This window comes from Phoenix dactylifera, chromosome 6 (assembly GCF_009389715.1).
Source record: "Phoenix dactylifera cultivar Barhee BC4 chromosome 6, palm_55x_up_171113_PBpolish2nd_filt_p, whole genome shotgun sequence".
Lineage (NCBI taxonomy): Eukaryota > Viridiplantae > Streptophyta > Magnoliopsida > Arecales > Arecaceae > Phoenix > Phoenix dactylifera.
Window position 1 is genome coordinate 6,548,689 of NC_052397.1, and position 19,615 is coordinate 6,568,303.

Sequence of the window (19,615 nt, forward strand, 5' to 3'; positions counted from 1 at the left end):
CATCACATTATCTATTCTAGAGATAGATTGTTATGGGAGCCAAACAAGATACATCTTCAAGATTGACAACACGGAGGGTCCGTAAGCACCCTATGGTGCAGAACATGCACGGTAGAGGATTTCAACTCTTATTCATCTCATGTTCATATGCTAACATTGGTATATTAAGTACTTAATTACTTTTCTAATAATAAAATTGGAGATTATATGAAGGTCCTATGCTAATGATGGCATTTTAGGTACTTACTTAATTAAGAAGAAAATTGGAGGAGCATGCACCCAATGACTACTGGATATATAATCAGCTTCAGATGATGACCGCATTGTAGTGTGGGAAATCTGAGCATGAATTCCGAACATTGTCCCGTTCCAGGTTCATTATTGGCTAAACTTAGCAGTGTCCTTACCCAAATAGCTCTCGTGAGGAGTTATAGCACTTTGTGAGCAGATCTCTATCAACCGTGTTATTTTCACCGTGTAGTGACCTAAATCATGCCCGTGTCAAGTTATGGCACACAGAAATGCCCGTGTCATCGCCGATGTGGTAGAGAACTCAATACCCAGATTCTAAATTTGAGGCCATCCTCGGACTGATTAGATTGCAGCCACACCAATTAGACCCTGCAATTTGGTCGTAAATAAACTACATAGCTTCACTCCGTGCAGCACAAATGACCCCAGATGCTCCAAATGTGCTGCTATTAGATTAAAGTCTCAACACATGGTCTCTGTTGGGTTTGAAATAGGTCAATGCAGATGAAACGACAAGTAAGTTGCCATTCCATTATTCATTTTCTTTTAAAGAACAATAATAAAATGGTGTGTATATATATATATATATATATATATATATATATATACGAGAAAAAAAGGTTATAAAACTTCATTATGTATAAATACATGCATATATATATACACGTCCATCTACGTATTCGTGGAAACTTCGTTATCGCACAGCGCATCATGTACCGTCAAACCAAGGTGGAGCAGGCGGAGGTTGAGGGGTCGAACAAAGACGGGACCAGATAAGTCCTCCCATGGGCTCCATTCGCGTTGTAGCTCGCCCCTGTCCTGGGGTCCACCAACAAATCCCCGGGATATCCCGGATACGCCCCCTTGGCATAAACCCCCGGGCACGCCGTCGCCGCCTCCAACGGCGCTTCCTTCGGCCCCTGGAAGAATCCGTCACCGAACGGATTGGTCACCGTCCCGGCCATCATGCTCGCCAGGTTCATCACCATGCCGTCGATCCCGACGTCGCCGTTAGGCGCCACCAACGGCGGGGTCTGGGGCCCGTAGACCGGCTGGTGGAAGGGCCACGCGCACTGACCCGGGCACTGCGTCGCCGAGTTGCCGACCCAGATGTAAGCGAACCGGCCGGACTTAGACCGGGGCGAGGACCCGTGGGTCCCGCACCGGCTCATGCAGAACCCCTCGACCGCGACGTCATCCGTCGTTAAGACGACATTGACGGCGTGCTTCGGAGCCCCGCGGCCCGCCAGCTTGGCGATGTCGGCGTCGGTGAGCGACTTGCCGAGGGAGCAGGAATCGTCGAGGATCTGCTCACCGACCATGAGCGTAGGGAACTTGGTCTTCGACTGGGCGTAGTACTTCTCGGTGGTCTTCCACCAGGCGGACACCGACGGCTCCGGCTGCTTCTGGTCGCCGCCCTTTGTGGAGAGTGAGGTGAGGAAGTCGGAGATGATGGCTCGCTGGGAGGCGGTGAACTTACCGTACCAGATGAGGTTCACCGATACAGGGCCGGTGAGGAGAGTCCCCTTGTGGTAGGTCAAGACTGGAGATTGTTCCTCCACCAAGGCATTGAGCTTTCTAGCACCATAGGAGCACTGGGCCAGAAGAGAGGCCACCGCTACCAGGATACAAAGGAAACAAGGGCTAATACTAGAAGAAGCCATTAGTAGACGGGATGGGCTACAAACTTTTGAAGGAAAGAAGGATGGTGGCTATTGCATCAGAAATTGGGATCGAGAGTGGCGTTGTGTGAGCTATTTGGGGAGAGCGGTGGCGTTTATATAGTGCTCTTCAGATGGCTCTAGTGGAGGAGTACTCGATGGTTTCATTTTAAATATCGCGGAAATGGGAAGGTGCCCGGAAGCGTCCAGGGGGAGCAAAAAGAGGCGATGATATCGGGGGGCGGTTACCGGACCGCTTTGACGCGCCCCAATGGTCGGCGAGCTATTACGGGGAGACAACTGAGATTGCGTGTCCTGTTTGTGACCACAATAGCCTCGCAACCTGTGGACCAAAAGTCGGAAAGACAAGGTTATTTTCGTCATTTGATGGTTTAGTGGTAAGCTTTGGAAATCCAAGGGTGACTGTGCCAAAGGGTAGCCACGCTTCTCTAGAGCGGTGGCTGTTGGCTTGTGGACCAAGCCACCTCCCTTCTTTTTCCTTTTTTTTTTTTTTTCTTTTTTTTTTTTCCCTCCTCCCCCTCCTCCTCCTTCTTATTAGTTAAAATAATTCTCCTTCTTCTCCTTCTTTTTCTTCTGGCACAAGGGCAGCTCATATACTACAAATATAAATACAACCAATAAAATCAAAAAATAAAAAAACTATATAATGGCTTTGACACAGTTTCACTGTCTATCTAGACGAAACTATCAGGGCCGCATGGAAAGCTATCCAATCGACAGCTTTGTTGGCTTTTTTATGCACGTATGAAGTCTGATAGGAATTGCACTCCTCCATCAAACTTAGTGGAAAAGTTAATTAATTATCTTATTAGATCATATCATGCATCAATGGCGCAAGAGAGACTTGTGTTTCAGGTAATGTGGTAAGGCAAAGCTGTGGGCTGCCAGCCTCTCCGTGTCATGGCCAACTCGTGATGGGAATCTTCAGACAGCTGCAGGCCCGCACGTGACAACTGTAGCCAGCTCTCCCTACACGTCTTATTACTTTCTCTCTCTTTCAGCCTCGGTATACGATTTCCAAAGAAGAAAACAAATCAATTAAATGCGTTACCGAGCGTAGTTTTTGCAGAGTTTTAGTGTTGTCCGGGCTCCCCTGAACCGACCAAACGCGACCCTGTTGACATTATTAAGTGTAGTTCTTATCTCCGTGCATTAACTCGCTTGTGGACCCATCAAACAGTGTTGTTTGAGAAGAGTTTTGCTTGTTTCGGGAGAAACAAATGAGATGGGTTTTATTTACGTTACTGGCTGCTTTGCTTGCTAGAAGAGATGCTGATCTCATGGGAGGTGGACTTGTGGTGAAAACCAGAAACATGGCGAAACAAAGAATTGGTATCAATGAGCTCTAAATGAGTTATGTGTACACTTAAGCACGCCATTATGTTCGAAGCTGGTCTCTTACCCATCAAACAATTCTTAGACAGCGCTTTTTTAAACGAATAAGTGTTACGACCGCCAGGTAGCATTTAAGAAACAGGCATCAGAAAGAAAGAGTTCATTATTTGATCAAATAAATCCTCCTTTGTGGTTGTTTTCTTTTTCTAAGGAACAAAAACATTCTCATGAGTAGCAAGTTATTTCAGAAGTTACAGAATGACGAGAAACATACATCATATATGAAGTAACTATTTCTATAAAAATGACTGTTCCTATTATAGTTTTTTTTTAAATTTCCGAACCAAATACGTACACTTTGACCATGCGTTTCTCGAGTTGGCTTATAGCATACAAGTGTAGAGGGCTTAGTGTATCTAATATTATGGAATAATTATATATTTCAATAAAAATGACGAATGTGGTGGCTCCTCTCAATCTGGCAATTTCTTTGTTAATTAGACATGCCACCTTTTTCATCCAATGATAGTTAAGCTTTGCATCCAAACATAATCTAATTGTGAATAATTATGCTGTAAATATCTACATTTTTTTTCCCTTCTGCCCTCCTCACAATTATATCTGTCGGAGTGCAAGGTAGCTAGTGATTGGCATGGGGAAAACGGATCACATCATGTTTGCTTCCAGTCATCTTAGATGTCACAAATTTTCCTTGAGACAAGATGCTGCACGTATGGCTTTTATAGCATACAAGCTTGGCCAGCAGCTTTCATCATACCATGGCGAAGGGATCATTATCTTAGATACCCTTGCGTGTCACCATTATCCATGGATGGCTCCAACCCAGCACTCCCATCACCATGGACCACACGGTTTATTAAGAAGTAATTTACAAACGTCTACTTACAGCCAGCCCAAAGCTAATGCATTCCGATCTTAAGAACTTTCCACCACCACATGCAGTCCAGTTCCCAAACCATAAATCGGCGGCGGAATCTACGTGCTCGGCCTCCTCATCCATGCCCCCATTGACTTCATTGAATAGTTTACAAATTTTAGAGATCAGCTTGCAGACTATATAGGCGAAAGTAGAGGTAGAGCTATGCCAAGTGTCCTCAACTCAATAATAGCAGGAAACAGTGGAGTCCTTCATCCCTTCCCCTCCCTATATATACCCCATTCCCTTAGCCCACTCCAACCAACCACCATCACCCGACTTTCTCTTTCCTTCTCGTGCTACCTCTGAGCTTTTTTCTTTCTTCCCAAATGGCTTCATTTCAGGTAGCTAGAACTACCGTTCTAGTACTAGTAGTTGTGAGCTTAGGCCAAGTGTGCATGGGATCCAGAAGGCTAGCCACCTTGGTCCAACCAACACCACTCGAATACCACAATGGAGCAGTGCTCCAAGGTGACGTCCCCATCACCATCCTCTGGTATGGCAAGTTCACCCCATCCCAAAAGTCCATCATCTCCGACTTCCTCCTCTCCCTCACCCCCCAACCCCACCAAAAGCTATCAGGTCCTTCTGTATCTCAGTGGTGGAACACCATAGATGAGGTCTATTTGAGCAAGGCTGGAACCAAGAGCCCAAAGAAGACCCAAATCCTTTTGGCTGGCCAAGTCTCGGACGAGATGTGCTCTTTGAGCAAGTCCCTTACGAGAGACCAAATCTCCGAGCTGGCGGCTAAGGCTGGCCCGAAGAAGAGCGGGATCGTGCTGGTTTTAACGGCCGAGGACGTGACGGTCGAGGGGTTCTGCATGAGCCGGTGCGGGCTCCACGGTTCGGACCGGAAGGCCGGCTCGACCTACATCTGGGTCGGCAACCCGACGACCCAGTGCCCGGGTCAGTGTGCCTGGCCCTTCCATCAGCCGGTCTCCGGGCCACAGACCCCGCCATTAGTGGCGCCTAACGGCGACGTCGGGATTGACGGCATGGTGTTGAATCTGGCGAGCATGATGGCCGGGACGGTGACCAATCCGTTCGGCGACGGATTCTACCAGGGGCCGAAGGAAGCGCCGTTGGAGGCGGCGACAGCGTGTCCTGGGGTTTATGCCAAGGGGGCGTATCCGGGATATCCCGGGGATTTGTTGGTGGACCCTGCCACGGGGGCGAGTTACAACGCGAATGGGGCCCGCGGGAGGAAATATCTAGTCCCGGCCTTGTTTGAACCGTCAACGTCCTCCTGCTCCACCTTGGTCTAGAAGTAGACGATTAAAGGAGATTTATGTTGCAACTATTTTATGTATAGCTTTCAAGCTAGTGGTGTAATTTTTTTTATTCGTTTAATGGTTTTCTTTTTAGAAATTGGAAGTCATTAATAAGCATAAGTGGATTTTCCTGCAGTTTTATTTTCCTTTGGTTGTTTGTAGATTCCATTAATTAAAACACCATTAGGTATTTTAATTAGTTAGTGCTCGGCCTCCTCTCCGGCATGCCTGCATGCATCTCATGATCTTATATTATATATCCATGTCTGCGTGTTCTTTGAACTAATGTAATCACTTCTGATGAAACACACCCATCGTCGGATTTGCACTTGCTTAGAATGTATAATTCGCCGGGCAATGGAGTTATATGTGTCAGGTAGAATCATAGCCTAAAATCACATATGGAGCCAACTCAAAACTTGCGTACGAACATGCCGAGGTGAATTTGTTGCAAAATTTACCAAAAATCTGTATCTATGATTGCTGCTTTCTTATGCGGAAGAGGGTTCGATCAAAGCAATAATTCAATTGAACGGGCGAGAGTCCTGCAGTCTTTGACAACCCTAATAAAACAAAATGAAGTGTTGCAGCGTCCCAAGGAAAGAGCTTGATAAAAAAGGAAGCAATATGGCGACCTCTACCTAAATGTGCATGACCCCTGTTTTGTATGGCTCACAAACTTTGCACTCCAAGGGCTATGATGCAAGTGAAACCAAGTAGATTTTCGTCCAACTCATACCAAGCCCAGCGTAGGCTTGACACATACCTGAAATTAGGCCTTAGTGGTCAGAAATAAGCCTCCCAACCAAAACCTGAAATCCTCAAAAATGGATTTCAATTAAACCTGCATCAAACTCAGCCCCCAAGTGATATTGAAAATAAGTTAATTAGCAACTTTAAATTAAATAGTTTTATTCAAGATTCAAACAAACAATTGAGAATGATTAAATTTACTTGTTATTTTGGAATCTAGGTCGGTAGCTATGATGACCCGTGCGGTAGATTCTGGATACTTATACGAGATAAAAGATTCAAAATAATACTTTCCAGCTAGCTTTTTTGGATGAGGTTCGGAGTTATTACAAATAGTATCAGAGCGAACCTGATCCATACCTTATGTAGACTAGGAGACACTGCAGCACGAATCTATTAGGGCTGATCGTTGGTCGATCATGGTATTTATGATTAGATTTAAACATAGTTGAAACTTCTAACCTGACGAGGGCCTAAGTCACTTATAGGCATGGATTAGGCTTGACCGCAAGTTGTGACATATCCTAAGGTGAACTTTGACAGTAGTCGGTCGATGGACGATGCTTCTGGAGGTGTGGATTTTGTGATCAGAGACTTCCTAGGCAGGTTGATAGTCGCTGAGGGCCGATGCATGCCGGGGCTCACCGTTGTTGGGGCAGAGCTGCGGGCTGCTTGGGAGAGCTTATCCTTCGCGAGGAGGGTCCTCAGCGCCGAGCGGATGCATCTCAAGGGGGACACTTCTGCGGTGATCGATTGGATCTAGGGTGCGGATAGGTACGATGATGGTCACCTGCTCCTCCTGGAGACCTGCAGCTTTGTTCTGGAGATGGGTGATTTTCAGATAGCACATGTGTACCGGAAGGCGAATAGAGCAGCTGACTGGATCGCTTCCTACGTTGCCCGGCACTCATGAAAGTTCCTTTAGACATATGTAGCTGATATTTTCACTTTTTTATATTCTTTATTTTTTTTGGATTTGGTTGGATGTACTCAAGTTAGAGCAATATGAATTGTCGTTTTCACTAAAAAAAATAAAAAAAATAAAAAAAAAACTTGCGTTATCCTGCGGCTCGAATTAGCTATCCAGCTTTATTTTTTGGGAATATTAATGCACACGTCAATCTGCTGTCGTTTGCTTTCCTGAGCACGCATGGCAAGGCGGCAACCACAAAAAATGGCGACTTGGAAATGTGTCTGACGGTGGGGGTAGGCGACTGTCGGTGGCCACGGCTAGTCGTCGGCGGACGACGAACGTTGGCTCCCATAAAAGGTCCAAAGGTGGCGGAAGGCTACAGTATTGAACAGGCTTTTCACCGATAAGAATAATTCCCTCCCATGACGAGGAATTAATGTTAATTAGCAGCCATGAACAATGTTATATTTATAGCTTGTATAAGTATGAGAGATGCATTGAATGCATTTGCAGATGTTAATATCTTGCAAATTAAATGGCTCTTGTGTTACATGTTTGAAAAATTTAAGTGATAGGATGCAAAGCATGCAGCGTCAAAATGGACTGATGCTGACCTTTTGTAACCTTCAATGATCTTCCATTGTCAGCGAAGAAGTACTAATGCTGTAGATGAATAGATTCATGGGATGTTGAGAGAATTATTTAAAAGGTCATGTTATTGAAGGTAATTGACCATGACATTAATTTACAGTGAAGTTGACACTGGAAAACTTGATAACGTTCTCAGGGTTGAGAATGTTAATTTAAATTATCTAAGCGTGTAAGGGTTACATTTGCTTTATTACTTAATTTTCTTAACCGTCCTAAGGACTTGTACCACGACAATTATCGATCTAGCCCCCATAAAAAAGGGAGATGATTATCTTAGATTTGGATAGGAGTATATAACTAAAGTGGGTTTTCTCTTAAGAAAATATAGTTCTCCTCCACCTAGTTCTAAATAGAACTTAAAGTGCTAAAGTAATTGAGAGGAGGGGCAGGTTCAGATCTGAACATTGATGCAAGCTATTCTCATTGCTCCCACCATAGTGGGCACATTTTAATGAATAATTATTGAATGAAATTAAGATCGGTGCATGAATCAATAGTTTTAGCAATCAACGCACGTTTCCGAAAAGTACATGCCGGAAAATTTTATATAGTTATTTTTTTGAAAAATCTTTACACTGCATTAAAAATCTAAATATTATTGGCTCGGTCTACCAGCGGTAATCATGTCTACCTAATAATTTCGCCATCCAAACCAATATGCCCCCAGTCAAGAAAAGCCCGCTCGTCCCATCACTTCTCCATTGTTCTCCCCTCCTACCCCACCGCCCACTGCTGTTCTCAAACACCCCACTTCCCTCCAAACTCCTATATATATCCTTCTGCTAAGCTCTTCTCTCAACTCCAATGACTTCTAAACTTCCACAGCTTAAACTATAAGCTTTTGAGGTTTTGAACCAAAGCCATGGCCACCTTCCTTGCTTTCTCTCTACCACTCGCCACCCTCACCCTCTCTCTCCTCCTCTTGTTCCACTCCTCCGCGGCCACCCCCAGAAAGCTTATCCAGGTCCAGCAGCAGCCCGTAATCCTTAAGTACCACAAAGGGCCCCTCCTCACCGGTAACATCACCGTCAACTTCCTCTGGTACGGCCGCTTCTCCGCCACCCAGCGCTCCATCGTCGCCGACTTCCTCCTCTCCCTCTCGGCCGCTTCTCCGCCGCCGCCCCCTTCCGCGGCCTCCTGGTGGCGCACCACCGCCCTCTACGGCGGCTCCTTCCCCCGCCTCTCCCTCGGCCGCCAGCTCCTCGACGACCGCCTCTCCCTCGGCAAATCCCTCTCTCCCTCCCACCTCTCCCTCTTAGCCTCTAAACCCGGCACCTCCCCCGCCGATATCAACGTCGTCCTCACCTCCGCTGACGTGGCCGTCGACGGCTTCTGCTCGAGCCGGTGCGGGACCCACGGCCCGCTCCCCGGCTCGGCCGGGTTCATCTGGACCGGCGACTCGGAGGTCCAGTGCCCGGGCCAGTGTGCCTGGCCGTTCCACCAGCCGCTCTACGGCCCCCAGACCCCGCCGTTAGTCGCGCCTAACGGCGACGTTGGGATGGACGGCGTCATCATTAACCTCGCCACCTTATTGGCCGGATTGGTGACTAACCCTAACGGTAACGGCTACTTTCAGGGGCCCGCGGACGCGCCGTTGGAGGCCGTATCCGCGTGTACCGGGATATTCGGGAGCGGGGCTTATCCCGGATATCCCGGCCTGGTCCTGGTGGATAAAACCAGTGGGGCCAGTTACAACGCGAGGGGATTGGACGGGAGGAAGTATTTGCTGCCGGCGATGTGGGACCCTAAGACATCTCAGTGTTCCACCCTCGTATAGAGATTGGAAGTTTTAGATGTTCTTATATGTACTCTTTATTTTTCACATAATGGTTGCTATATAAATGCAAGCAGAATAAGATGTTGGGCCCACTAACCAAAGGGGGGCTAGAAGAATGTTGAATGATTTGTAATGTTTTCTTGGTCAGTCAACTTAACTTTATTTGGACTACGAATTTGAAGTGATTTTAAGATCTCCTTTTGAGGCTTCTTGGATGTGTTTGGGCAAATATTTTATTTTTGAAACAGCCTTGGTGGATGGAAGTTCTTGTAATAGTTCTAGTCTCAATTCTCGTTAAATTAATTTTCTAAAAAATATAAAAGATCTTTTATTCTAATTTTTTATTATTTTTTAAGCAGTGAGCAGCCTCTAATGAATAATATTAGGTAAGATGCTCATCAATCTAATGAATAATAATGACTCCTAAAAGGAAACATTTGAAGAGACCATAAAATATAGTGAGTGTAAGGTAAAAGTATAGTGCCCAAAATATTTCCTTTTTCTCACTCCATATTCCCAAAAGGTTAAGCTTGCTAGTAACCTCTTTTTGTTCAAGAATATTATCAACTATGTCATAACCTTTCAAACTATCACTAAGCATAAAAGTTAGGTATTTTTCCTATACAAGGTTCCTAAGTGAATGCACTAATTATTAAATGCTATAATAATCCGAATCGGACGATACGGAGCGTGCCGCACCATACCAGTCGGTTTCGGTATCCAATACAAATAGCATACCGATACTTGGTATGCCAAAAAAAATCAGTACTATACCATACTAACAACGTGCTAGTGTAGTATCAAGACGGTAAACCTTGGAACTGATAGAAATTAGATTAGTTTTTGATGCGGGCTGAAGATGCTTAATCATGTGGTCTGATGATCTAAGCCCTTTGAATATTAAATTTCATTACCAAAGGTCTAAATTGAATGTTGAAATATGCCAAATATCACCAAATATAGAAAGACATTAGGGATGCACTGAGAATCATGATGCAGCAAGGCCAAGGACCAAATTTATATGGCTCTTGGGCAACATCTAGACATTTTCAAGGCTTGAATGATGAAATACATGGAGTGACACTCGATCAAAAATGTCTAACGAAAATAAGTTTTATAAAGCTATGCAATTATAGGTTAGAAAATCAAAATAATAGTAGTCCTTTGCACATCTATCTAAGAGATAGCATTACCCTAGTTAGTACAAGTTGAATTTCAGGCTCAACAGAAGCTCAGATAAGGCGATTATGGGCAAAATACTAATGTAGTGTCATTGTAGTCTAACACTAGGAATTCGAAGGCAAGGGCAATACTATCCAATTATCGGTCAGTAGTTAGTATGACTTCCTACTCATTCTATGTCAATAAAGTGACCTTCAGATCCAAACTAAGTTCTAGAGGCTCAAACTCATTGCAGTTTTATTCTAGGTCAAAGTAGAAGATATCCAATGGCAGTTAGCTAATGTTCCATTTGATCAAATCAGATGGCAGTAAGTATACCATCAAAATTATTTTGCTAGTAGAAGCGCTCCTATTGGAAGGTTAATTATTCTAGTCATCTTAGGACTTTATTTTTGAGTGTTTCACCAACTCTATGGACACCTACTTGTCTCTGGTCAATGTAAGATCTCAAAGTCTCTAAGTACCCCTTATGCGCCCTGTTTTCATTAGTGAAAATAAAGTATTCTCTTGGGTGCTATTTTGCTACACCTTCGTTGTATGGTAGGTTCTACACGGGCTCTGGTGTATTCAGGGAATGACAGTGCGGTTGGTTGATGAAGTCTTAGTCGTAACATGCGTCGATGGAGATGTAGCTGAGATTAAGAAGTTACTGGGTATGCAGAGCTAGATTTCTCTTTAGCCTGTTAGATCTTTAAAATCATAATTGTTTTCTCCATTTTGGTTTCGAAGCTAGTTTTGTTTTGTTTTTTTTTTTTTTTTGGCTGAAACGGTTGTATCATATATAATAAATACGAAAACAGCTAAAATAGTCAAAAAATAACTAATTCTGAAGCACATCGGGCAACTTTCTCTCTCCAATCTAACGAGTTTCACCGGAGTGGTTGGCCACATATGGGACCATCTAATATGCGACTCCATTGGCCTTTCAGTACACATGCTTCGCGTGAAATATTATTCCATTACAGATTATTGCCTGAATATCTCCAAGCAGTGGGTGGTAGTCGCCCATCCCACTCTCACTCTGCTAGATTCAGCCAATAACCATTGCCAAATCTCTCTTTAGCATAATAGCTCTAACCTGCAGAGCATGTAGCTTTAGGCCTTCCCCGGAAGTGCAAATTCTATTGCTAATCCTATACAATAAGCTTTAAGTCATTACAAGTAAGCAACAATTTCTATATCTTATTATGCTTTGAATGCTTGTACCTAATTCAATAAATTTGAGATCAATGTCCTAACATTAGTTCTACTTCTCCTCCACATTATTTTTTACCTCTAAAAAAAGATAAAGACTCCAATTACTTTTTTTTTTTCAACTCTGTCCATGCACCGTTATAGTAAAATTAAATTTCTAAACCAAGTACTGAGTAGTTGATGTAGCATCATTCTACGACCTAGCTTAATACGCAGGACTGTACCACAATGTATAGCAAATTAAACTGAACTTGAATATTTTACAACCTTAGCAATATATTTTTTTCTCTATGATAAATATAGCAATAGAAAATTCTTACTGATTTTGTTGACGTAGGATGGGATTGTTAACTCCTAACTCTGTTACTTCTTAATACTTCAGCCACTTAGCATTTGTTTAAAAGAAAAGAAATGATAAATCAAGGCTCATTAACAATTTTCCCCAAGCATCACATTTCATAGTGTATACAGGAGATAACCAATCTGATGCACTTTGGAACCGATCTCTGCTGACAAGACGAACCGACTAATAAAAGCTCGCCATCTAGCCGTAGGCTGATCATTCAAAGCTTGCCATATGGCCAATTCAAAAATGCACGGAGAGTCCTCTTTAATTCAAACTCTCTCCGTAGATGGTAACAATTCGACTATGATTGCTAACTATTTTCAAGAAGCGACGAGATATATGGTTCGTTGCCTTATCAACCGGCATATAGCCTTAAATTACTCGACGACGGGCTTCGGCACTCTCCTATATAGTGTATTTCTGAGATCCCTTTAGGTAAGTTTTCTTTCTATTCACATACGCTGCTTCTCTGCCCTCTTAACCCTCATTTTGTTTTTTAAGAGTCGTGTCTAACTTAGACATTAGAGGATCCTTCGACGGATACACTCCAAAAGATAGATTTTTTTATTTTTGTTATTTTAGGTAGGAGCCAGCTTCGGAGTGCCATCCAAAGCCGTTCCTCCATTGTTCAACACCGTGTTGTAGGTGCTTGATGCCACGAGAGAATCACTACAAAGCTATGCAACTATCTCATCCAATCTCTCCGATACAGATGGCAAACAAGCCGATATCTCCAGTAATCCTCACCGGCCCAATGCCCGGGTCTAGTCGCTTTCCGGCAACATAATCTATAACATTCAATTCTAGAGGATGGAGATGTTGCTACAATGTAACTTTGTCTTATCAAAGGGGAAAAAAAGTTGTATCTACATGCGTTGATGATCCGTGCATGCGCAACGAGACATGCTCTGGATTTATGCCATCACCGGAGATTCGAACAATCCAGTATCTAATCACCGACGAGCAGCGTTCATGCGAAACTCGTGCCATGAAACCCCTGCACTCCTGATCTTATCCGCCCCCTCCATCAACTCGTCGCCCCACACGTGTCCCGGAGAGCATGGCGGCCGCCGTGCTTTGAGGAGTCCCGCCGCCTCCGCCCCCGTCTCGTCCCTTTCTCCCCTAAAACCATAATAAACGCGGACCACCACGTGCGACAGCATCCCCTCGAACGTGCGAGAACGTCCTTCGATCCCTTCCCTTCGCTTCCTCTTCCTCTATCGAGCACCCAACCGTTGACCCGCTCCACGTCGACTCCATCACCTATACAACTGTGTGCGAGTCTTGGGCGCGTGACTGCGATGCGTATACATTTATTTTCGTTAATGGCGATTATGACCAGTGGGACCCACCTTTAATGATGATGCCAGGGTCCATGCGGGAAGATACTGCGACCTATTAAATTCGTTTAAGGGTATAATTGAACGCAGAGATGGGTGGGAAGAGGAAAGCTTCGAGTCCCAAAAAGATATGTCCCAAAGAAGAAGATGAAGGAGGCTAATCTTTTTTAATATATAATTCCAAGTGAGGTTAACCTTTTCCGTGTCGGCTGAGCTTATCTAATTTGCTGTGGGTCAGCCACGAAAAGGACTGTGTGGTATAGAAGGCAAGGCAAAATCCATCGCCAGCGACCCACGAAATTTCTCATTGAATCTTAAAAAATGTGGGATAAAGCACGCAGAGATTCTCCGTGCTCCCACGTTTTAATTTGTCCGGAAACTTTTGCCAAGGTACTGTCCTTGGTCCACTGTTTACAGTACGCTGGTAATATGATTCCATGCTTTTGGGTAAAAAAAAAAAATTCACACTTTATTTTTATTTTTTTTTTTTGCTGCTCAAATTGTTTTCACATAAGCACGACGAGTTACATCGCTATCAAAAAAAACTGCAGAAGGTAAAAAAACCTAAAACTTGCTGGGTCTATAGAAACTTCCTGCAATGCTGAACAGCGAAAGAGGCGACCCAATTAACAGCTTAATTCGCCTTCCGAAGAACGTGCCTGACCTAGATAGCCCGACACTTCTGTAGCATCCGTCGTATGTCGCACAAAAATGGTTGCTCCACCACCTCCTGTCTCTCTGCCTAAAGACGATCAATTAAATCAGTGGAATCCCCCTTCAGAATAATTCCGTTAGCCTCTAACACATATCTTGCATGAGATAACCCCTCCCATGCAGCCCTAACTTCGCCCCAAATGCGGAGGTCTCAATGGAACGATATCTCCCGCAGCAATCAATCTGGCGTTATGGTCTCTGATCACAAATATCATATCTGCCCAATCTCCGCTGGCGAGCAAGCTCTCATCGAAATTGATCTTAAAATAAACAGAAAATGAAGGCCCCAAGAAACAAAAACAAATATGGGCACTATCTATCATGTTTTAGTTTCAAGTAATTGATATATGTATATTATATAATATATATAGTTTGCCTTTCGACAGAGGTGCTTAGCTTGGGGACGGAAGTGAGGAAATAATGAGTGCTGCAAGTGAAAGTAAATAGTTCCACCTCGACGCGTGCATTCTTTTCAACCAATGAATTGCTTTTGCATTAAACTATGAGACACGTGACAAACATGGAACTGTGAGTTTCTTAAATATAATTCATGTTGAGTTGATCGTTGTGCGGTTGTAATTTGTAATGTTGCTAGAATTTTGATGGTGATAAGCTTTCTGAGTAATGTTGTATGATGGATGATGTGCTTGATGGGAGAAATTGAAGCATGTAGCAATTGGACAAGAGTTTCCCTACCATTTGGAAGGTTTGCATCCTTGAAAAGATAAAATTTTTTCTTTCCTTAGCTGCTAAAAGATTGGGGGATTTGACTATGTATTTTAAAATTTGGAAAAAAAAAAATCTTGGCTGATTCCTTAGCTGCTAATTACTTATTTCTGTCATGTCCTTATTCTCACTAAATTTTAATTAATGAAAAAATCAAATTGAGAGACAGATCACCCTTTTTAAGCTCATTTTGAGCCATTTGGAGAAGGAAGCAAATCTTCAAAAAATTTAGTTTGCCCTGAGATATAAGGACATAGGGCTCGGGCTCTGCATATAAGAAAATTAATGCTTCGTACTTGGAACGATGGGTCCTTGGTTTGCGAAGACAACCCATCTTTTAAATTACAAATTCTTAATTCTTTGCTTTTTAGCTTTAGTTGGAACTTTGTTGTTCCTGTTTGTGACTTTATCTTTATTCCAAGAGCTTAAATCTTATGGCCCCATCCTTTTCTCTCTCTCAAGAAAAAGTTAAAAAAAAAAGGAGCAAAGTTTAGAACCATGCAGACTTAGAACTTTAGTTATTCACACATGATTTTGTTGTTGGGACTGGGAACTATATATATTTAACATTGCGTTAATGTTACAACTTGCGGAATAAGTTAGTGTTACCTATTCCATTACCCTAACATTTGCCATATGTTATTGTAAATGTAATCGATGTAAAAGGAAGAGCATTGTAATGTAAAGTCAAATAATTATAAAAAAAATTGCTAACTGAAAACCATTTGAGTATACATATGGATGAAAACAATCATCGAAGTTTGGCGTTACGATAACATAAAGCTTTTTCGACTTTGAAAGTAAATGCTACAAATGTAGACATCTATAAATTCTAGATATTGCGCATTTGAAAAAGGGTGATCTAATATGTGAGGCTTCTACCACCGCGAGATCTAGTGAGAGTTAAATATACAATTTTATCCTACCATGTCGAGAGACTATTTCTATAATTTACATCCGTGATGCCTAGATCATAATGAAGTAACCTCACCATTGTGTGTTTAACTTAGGAGAAATCTTGCATGTTTCATGCTTTTAGCAAAGTGAGACACCAATTATATATGCAGGAGGCATTATACTGGAGCAAGATAAAAAAGGAAATGACAAGTTTGATGCTTGTATAATAATAAGTACTTGGCAAGCGGTTTGGGTTGGTAATTGAGCTGCTATTAAAAAATGATCTACTAGAATCATTTGGATGGATATATAAACCCTAAATCGTGACCGAACCAAACTGGTCCCAAACATTAATTTGGACAAATTAAACCTCCAATGGACCCGAACAGATTTGTACTGTAGATATTTTATTTGACCACAGATTATTCCAAGTTCAAGCACGCCATGGGGGTGTTCAGCGGTTGACGCAATAATACGACCCCCAGTCTTGGTGTGTCCCAGGATCCAGCCCACCTTGAGCTCCCTTTGGAAACGTTCCGAGCATCCCATGTTTGAAATTGGCTCTCTTCGAACGCTCATCAATGGAAATGGCAATAAAAACAGCTGTTATACTAAAGAGATGGTGACTGGAAATAGAGTCCCCTCTCTATCTCTTCTCCTATGATGGAATAAACAACTGTGGCAAGGGGAACGAACGGTGTGGAAAGCGCAGTTCAAGAAGGCTATTCTGGTAGTTTCAGCACTTACGTTCTTATCACAATCCTCGGCTTTATTTATCCCTTCCCTATCACGTCATCGATTTCTACCAACCCCAGGCCCTGTGCAAGGGCAGGCTTCCCTTTCTCGCTCTTCGAGGAGTGAATCCTGTCACCTCTAGTCTCTAGACGCCTTAAAGAGATTTCTCGGACCGGATCCAAACGTTAACCGACCCGGAACAGATCCATTTCCGAAGACACGAGAATTGCTCGTAGAAATGCTTAAATGACAACTCAATTGAATCCAGATCATGGAACCATGTATGAATATTTATACTTTCTTCATCAATTCAAGGTATTGCTTTTTTGTTTATGATATCTAGCAATACGATATAAAAATAGTTGTGCCAAATTAAGATACTACCATTAATTATAACGTGAAGACATCGCAAATATGTAGATCTTTTCCAAACAGATCATGTAAGTTATAGATTCGACATATACACATGATAACTTCTCAAGATCTAGATATGGCCTTCAAAAAGGCAATTCATATCTTAAATAATTGTGATTACGACCAAGTACTTACATGACATGTGAAGAAATATCCAATTCTAGCCGCCCAATTAATTCTAAGGACTCGGTAATGTGCTTCTTTACGCAAGAATAATGAATGCCATGCATTGGACCATCAAATTCAACCCAAGGCGGGTCCAGTCTCAAATGGATCCAAGAGTCCTTCAACCAACCCAAGTGATATTCTCCTCCACTTCAGTGCGGTGACCAGATCCAAAAAGCTCCTTCGTTGGAACCACCTTTCCCAATGCCCACCACCCGGTCCAACCCCAGTTGTAAAATTACCCACCTCGGCGGTCAAGTATACGTGGTTCTCATCGTCGTGGCCTCCAGCTGTTCCTCCCTCCCCCTCTCTCTTTCTCTATCTCTCTTTCCTATATAAATGCCTACACTTCCTCTCCTTCCAAGCCAAGCGAAGTTCCAGCCACCAAAAACCGCAGGGTTGTGAGGCCTCTCTCCTTCTCTTTCTATCCATGGATATGTCGCAAGCTTTCTCTCTCCCTATGACTCTCCTCCTCCTCCTCTCTCTCCTTCTCTTCCACTCCTCCATGGCCGACCCCAGAAAGCTTAGCCTAGTCCAGCAGCAGCCCCTAGTCCTCCAGTACCACAACGGCCCCCTCCTCACCGGTAACCTCACGGTCCACCTCCTATGGTACGGCCGCTTCTCTGCCTCCCAGCGCTCCATCATCGCCGACTTTGTCCGCTCTCTCTCCGGCGCTTCTACGGCGGTTCCCTCCGCCGCCTCCTGGTGGAGCACCACCGCCCTCTACCGCGGCGCCGCCTCCCGTCTCTCCCTCGGCCGCCAACTCCTCGACGAGAAATATTCCCTCGGGAAATCTCTCACCTCCGCCGACCTCGCCACCCTCGCCTCCCGCGCCGGCCACCACCGCAACGCCGTCACCGCCGTCTTGACCTCCTCCGACGTCGCCGTCGAGGGCTTCTGCATGAGCCGGTGCGGGACCCACGGGTCCGCCCCGGCCGGCCGCCGCGGCCGCGTCCGGTTCGCCTACATCTGGATCGGCAACTCGGAGGTCCAGTGCCCGGGCCAGTGCGCCTGGCCCTTCCACCAGCCAATCTACGGTCCACAGACCCCGCCGTTAGTCGCGCCTAACGGCGACGTCGGCATCGACGGGATGGTGATCAACCTGGCCACGCTGTTGGCCGGGACGGTGACGAACCCCTACGGCGACGGATACTACCAGGGTCCGGCGACGGCGCCGTTAGAGGCCGTGACGGCGTGCACGGGGGTGTTCGGGAGTGGGGCCTACCCGGGTTACCCGGGGAAGACGCTGCTGGACCCCGCCACTGGGGCTAGCTATAATGCAAGAGGATTGGCTGGGAGGAAGTACCTGCTGCCCGCCATGTGGGACCCAAAGACATCGCAGTGTACCACGCTTGTGTAGGGATTTAAGATGGTGCAAATAATTCCGTATTTTTTTTATGTTATATATATTTACTGTGAAAAGAAAGATAGAAGGGGTAGCGATTTCAAGTTTTGTACTTGATGTTGTGGGGTAATATTATGAGGCATATAAGTGTAATTGTGTTGTTGTTGTTGTTGTAGGTTAGTATGTGCATGGAATGAGATATTTGATTTGGAGATGGGCACTCATGAGATGACCTGAGTGATGTGGATGTTTAATGGTTTTGGATGCGAAGTTCTTTTGGTTGCCACATCATTATTTATTTTACGAGGCAGGAGTCCTACGCTTGAGATGGTTCTGATGTGCACTGTTTAAGTTGGGAACTTTGTCACTTGTACTACCTAGTTTCCTAGTCTCGGCACCCTTAGAGTGAGGTGGGTAATTTGTTGTATGATAGTATATAACGTATACTTCTTGTATTCTTTATATATATATATATTATTGGTATATCGGTATCTTATACAATATGTATGTGAGTATCTAAGTTGGCGAAGAGAGCAAGAACATTTAGTTGTACTGTATTATATTTTTGAATTTTGAAAGATGAGGCTATCGAGTCAACACTATTATATTTTGAATTTTGAAGGAAGAAGTTTTAAATTTGAAATATTATTGCACTATGTGCCATATAAAATTGGAATTATGGTTTTCACAATGGTTGTAAGGTTGGCTACTCTCTCTCTCTGTCTCATTCTCATAGGGAATAATTAAGAAAATTTGCTGGAAGATTGATCTAATGGGGCTATCTCATGGATTTTGACCTAGCATGTCATTGCTTAACCAATTAAGCCATCTTATTGCTTAACATAATCCAATGTCCAAACAAATTCAAAATAACCTGTCCTTTGTGGCAGAGGACATGCCTCGCAAATTAAAAAAATCTTCAAGTTTTTGCACGTATCTCGAGAAGCTATGTGAGCTCGTCTGATTGGCTAGCTGGTGAAGTAATT

General features: G+C 43.9%; 4 protein-coding genes across 4 annotated transcripts; 3 read left to right on the forward strand and 1 right to left on the reverse strand.

The window, feature by feature from the left end:
- Positions 1-862: 862 nt before the first annotated feature.
- LOC120111023 (protein PHOSPHATE-INDUCED 1 homolog) lies at positions 863-2,136 on the reverse strand. The gene has a single exon (XM_039127301.1). It carries the CDS (start codon positions 1,914-1,916, stop codon positions 972-974), a length of 945 nt encoding a protein of 314 aa, XP_038983229.1. The 5' UTR covers positions 1,917-2,136; the 3' UTR covers positions 863-971.
- Positions 2,137-4,449: 2,313 nt separating this feature from the next.
- On the forward strand, positions 4,450-5,618 carry LOC120111024 (protein PHOSPHATE-INDUCED 1-like). The gene has a single exon (XM_039127302.1). The coding sequence runs from the start codon at positions 4,536-4,538 to the stop codon at positions 5,469-5,471; it is 936 nt and encodes a 311-aa protein (XP_038983230.1). The 5' UTR covers positions 4,450-4,535; the 3' UTR covers positions 5,472-5,618.
- A 2,931-nt stretch (positions 5,619-8,549) lies between these two features.
- LOC120111025 (protein EXORDIUM-like 2) lies at positions 8,550-9,779 on the forward strand. Its single transcript, XM_039127303.1, has one exon. It carries the CDS (start codon positions 8,657-8,659, stop codon positions 9,569-9,571), a length of 915 nt encoding a protein of 304 aa, XP_038983231.1. The 5' UTR covers positions 8,550-8,656; the 3' UTR covers positions 9,572-9,779.
- Positions 9,780-17,650: 7,871 nt separating this feature from the next.
- LOC120111026 (protein EXORDIUM-like 2) lies at positions 17,651-18,842 on the forward strand. Its single transcript, XM_039127304.1, has one exon. It carries the CDS (start codon positions 17,715-17,717, stop codon positions 18,642-18,644), a length of 930 nt encoding a protein of 309 aa, XP_038983232.1. The 5' UTR covers positions 17,651-17,714; the 3' UTR covers positions 18,645-18,842.
- Positions 18,843-19,615: the final 773 nt, after the last annotated feature.

Excerpts from the sequence above, each read along its gene's own strand:
- LOC120111023 (XM_039127301.1), bottom strand. The coding sequence starts at position 1,916 with ATGGCTTCTTCTAGTATTAGCCCTTGTTTCCTTTGTATCCTGGTAGCG.
- LOC120111024 (XM_039127302.1), top strand. The coding sequence starts at position 4,536 with ATGGCTTCATTTCAGGTAGCTAGAACTACCGTTCTAGTACTAGTAGTT.
- LOC120111025 (XM_039127303.1), top strand. The coding sequence starts at position 8,657 with ATGGCCACCTTCCTTGCTTTCTCTCTACCACTCGCCACCCTCACCCTC.
- LOC120111026 (XM_039127304.1), top strand. The coding sequence starts at position 17,715 with ATGGATATGTCGCAAGCTTTCTCTCTCCCTATGACTCTCCTCCTCCTC.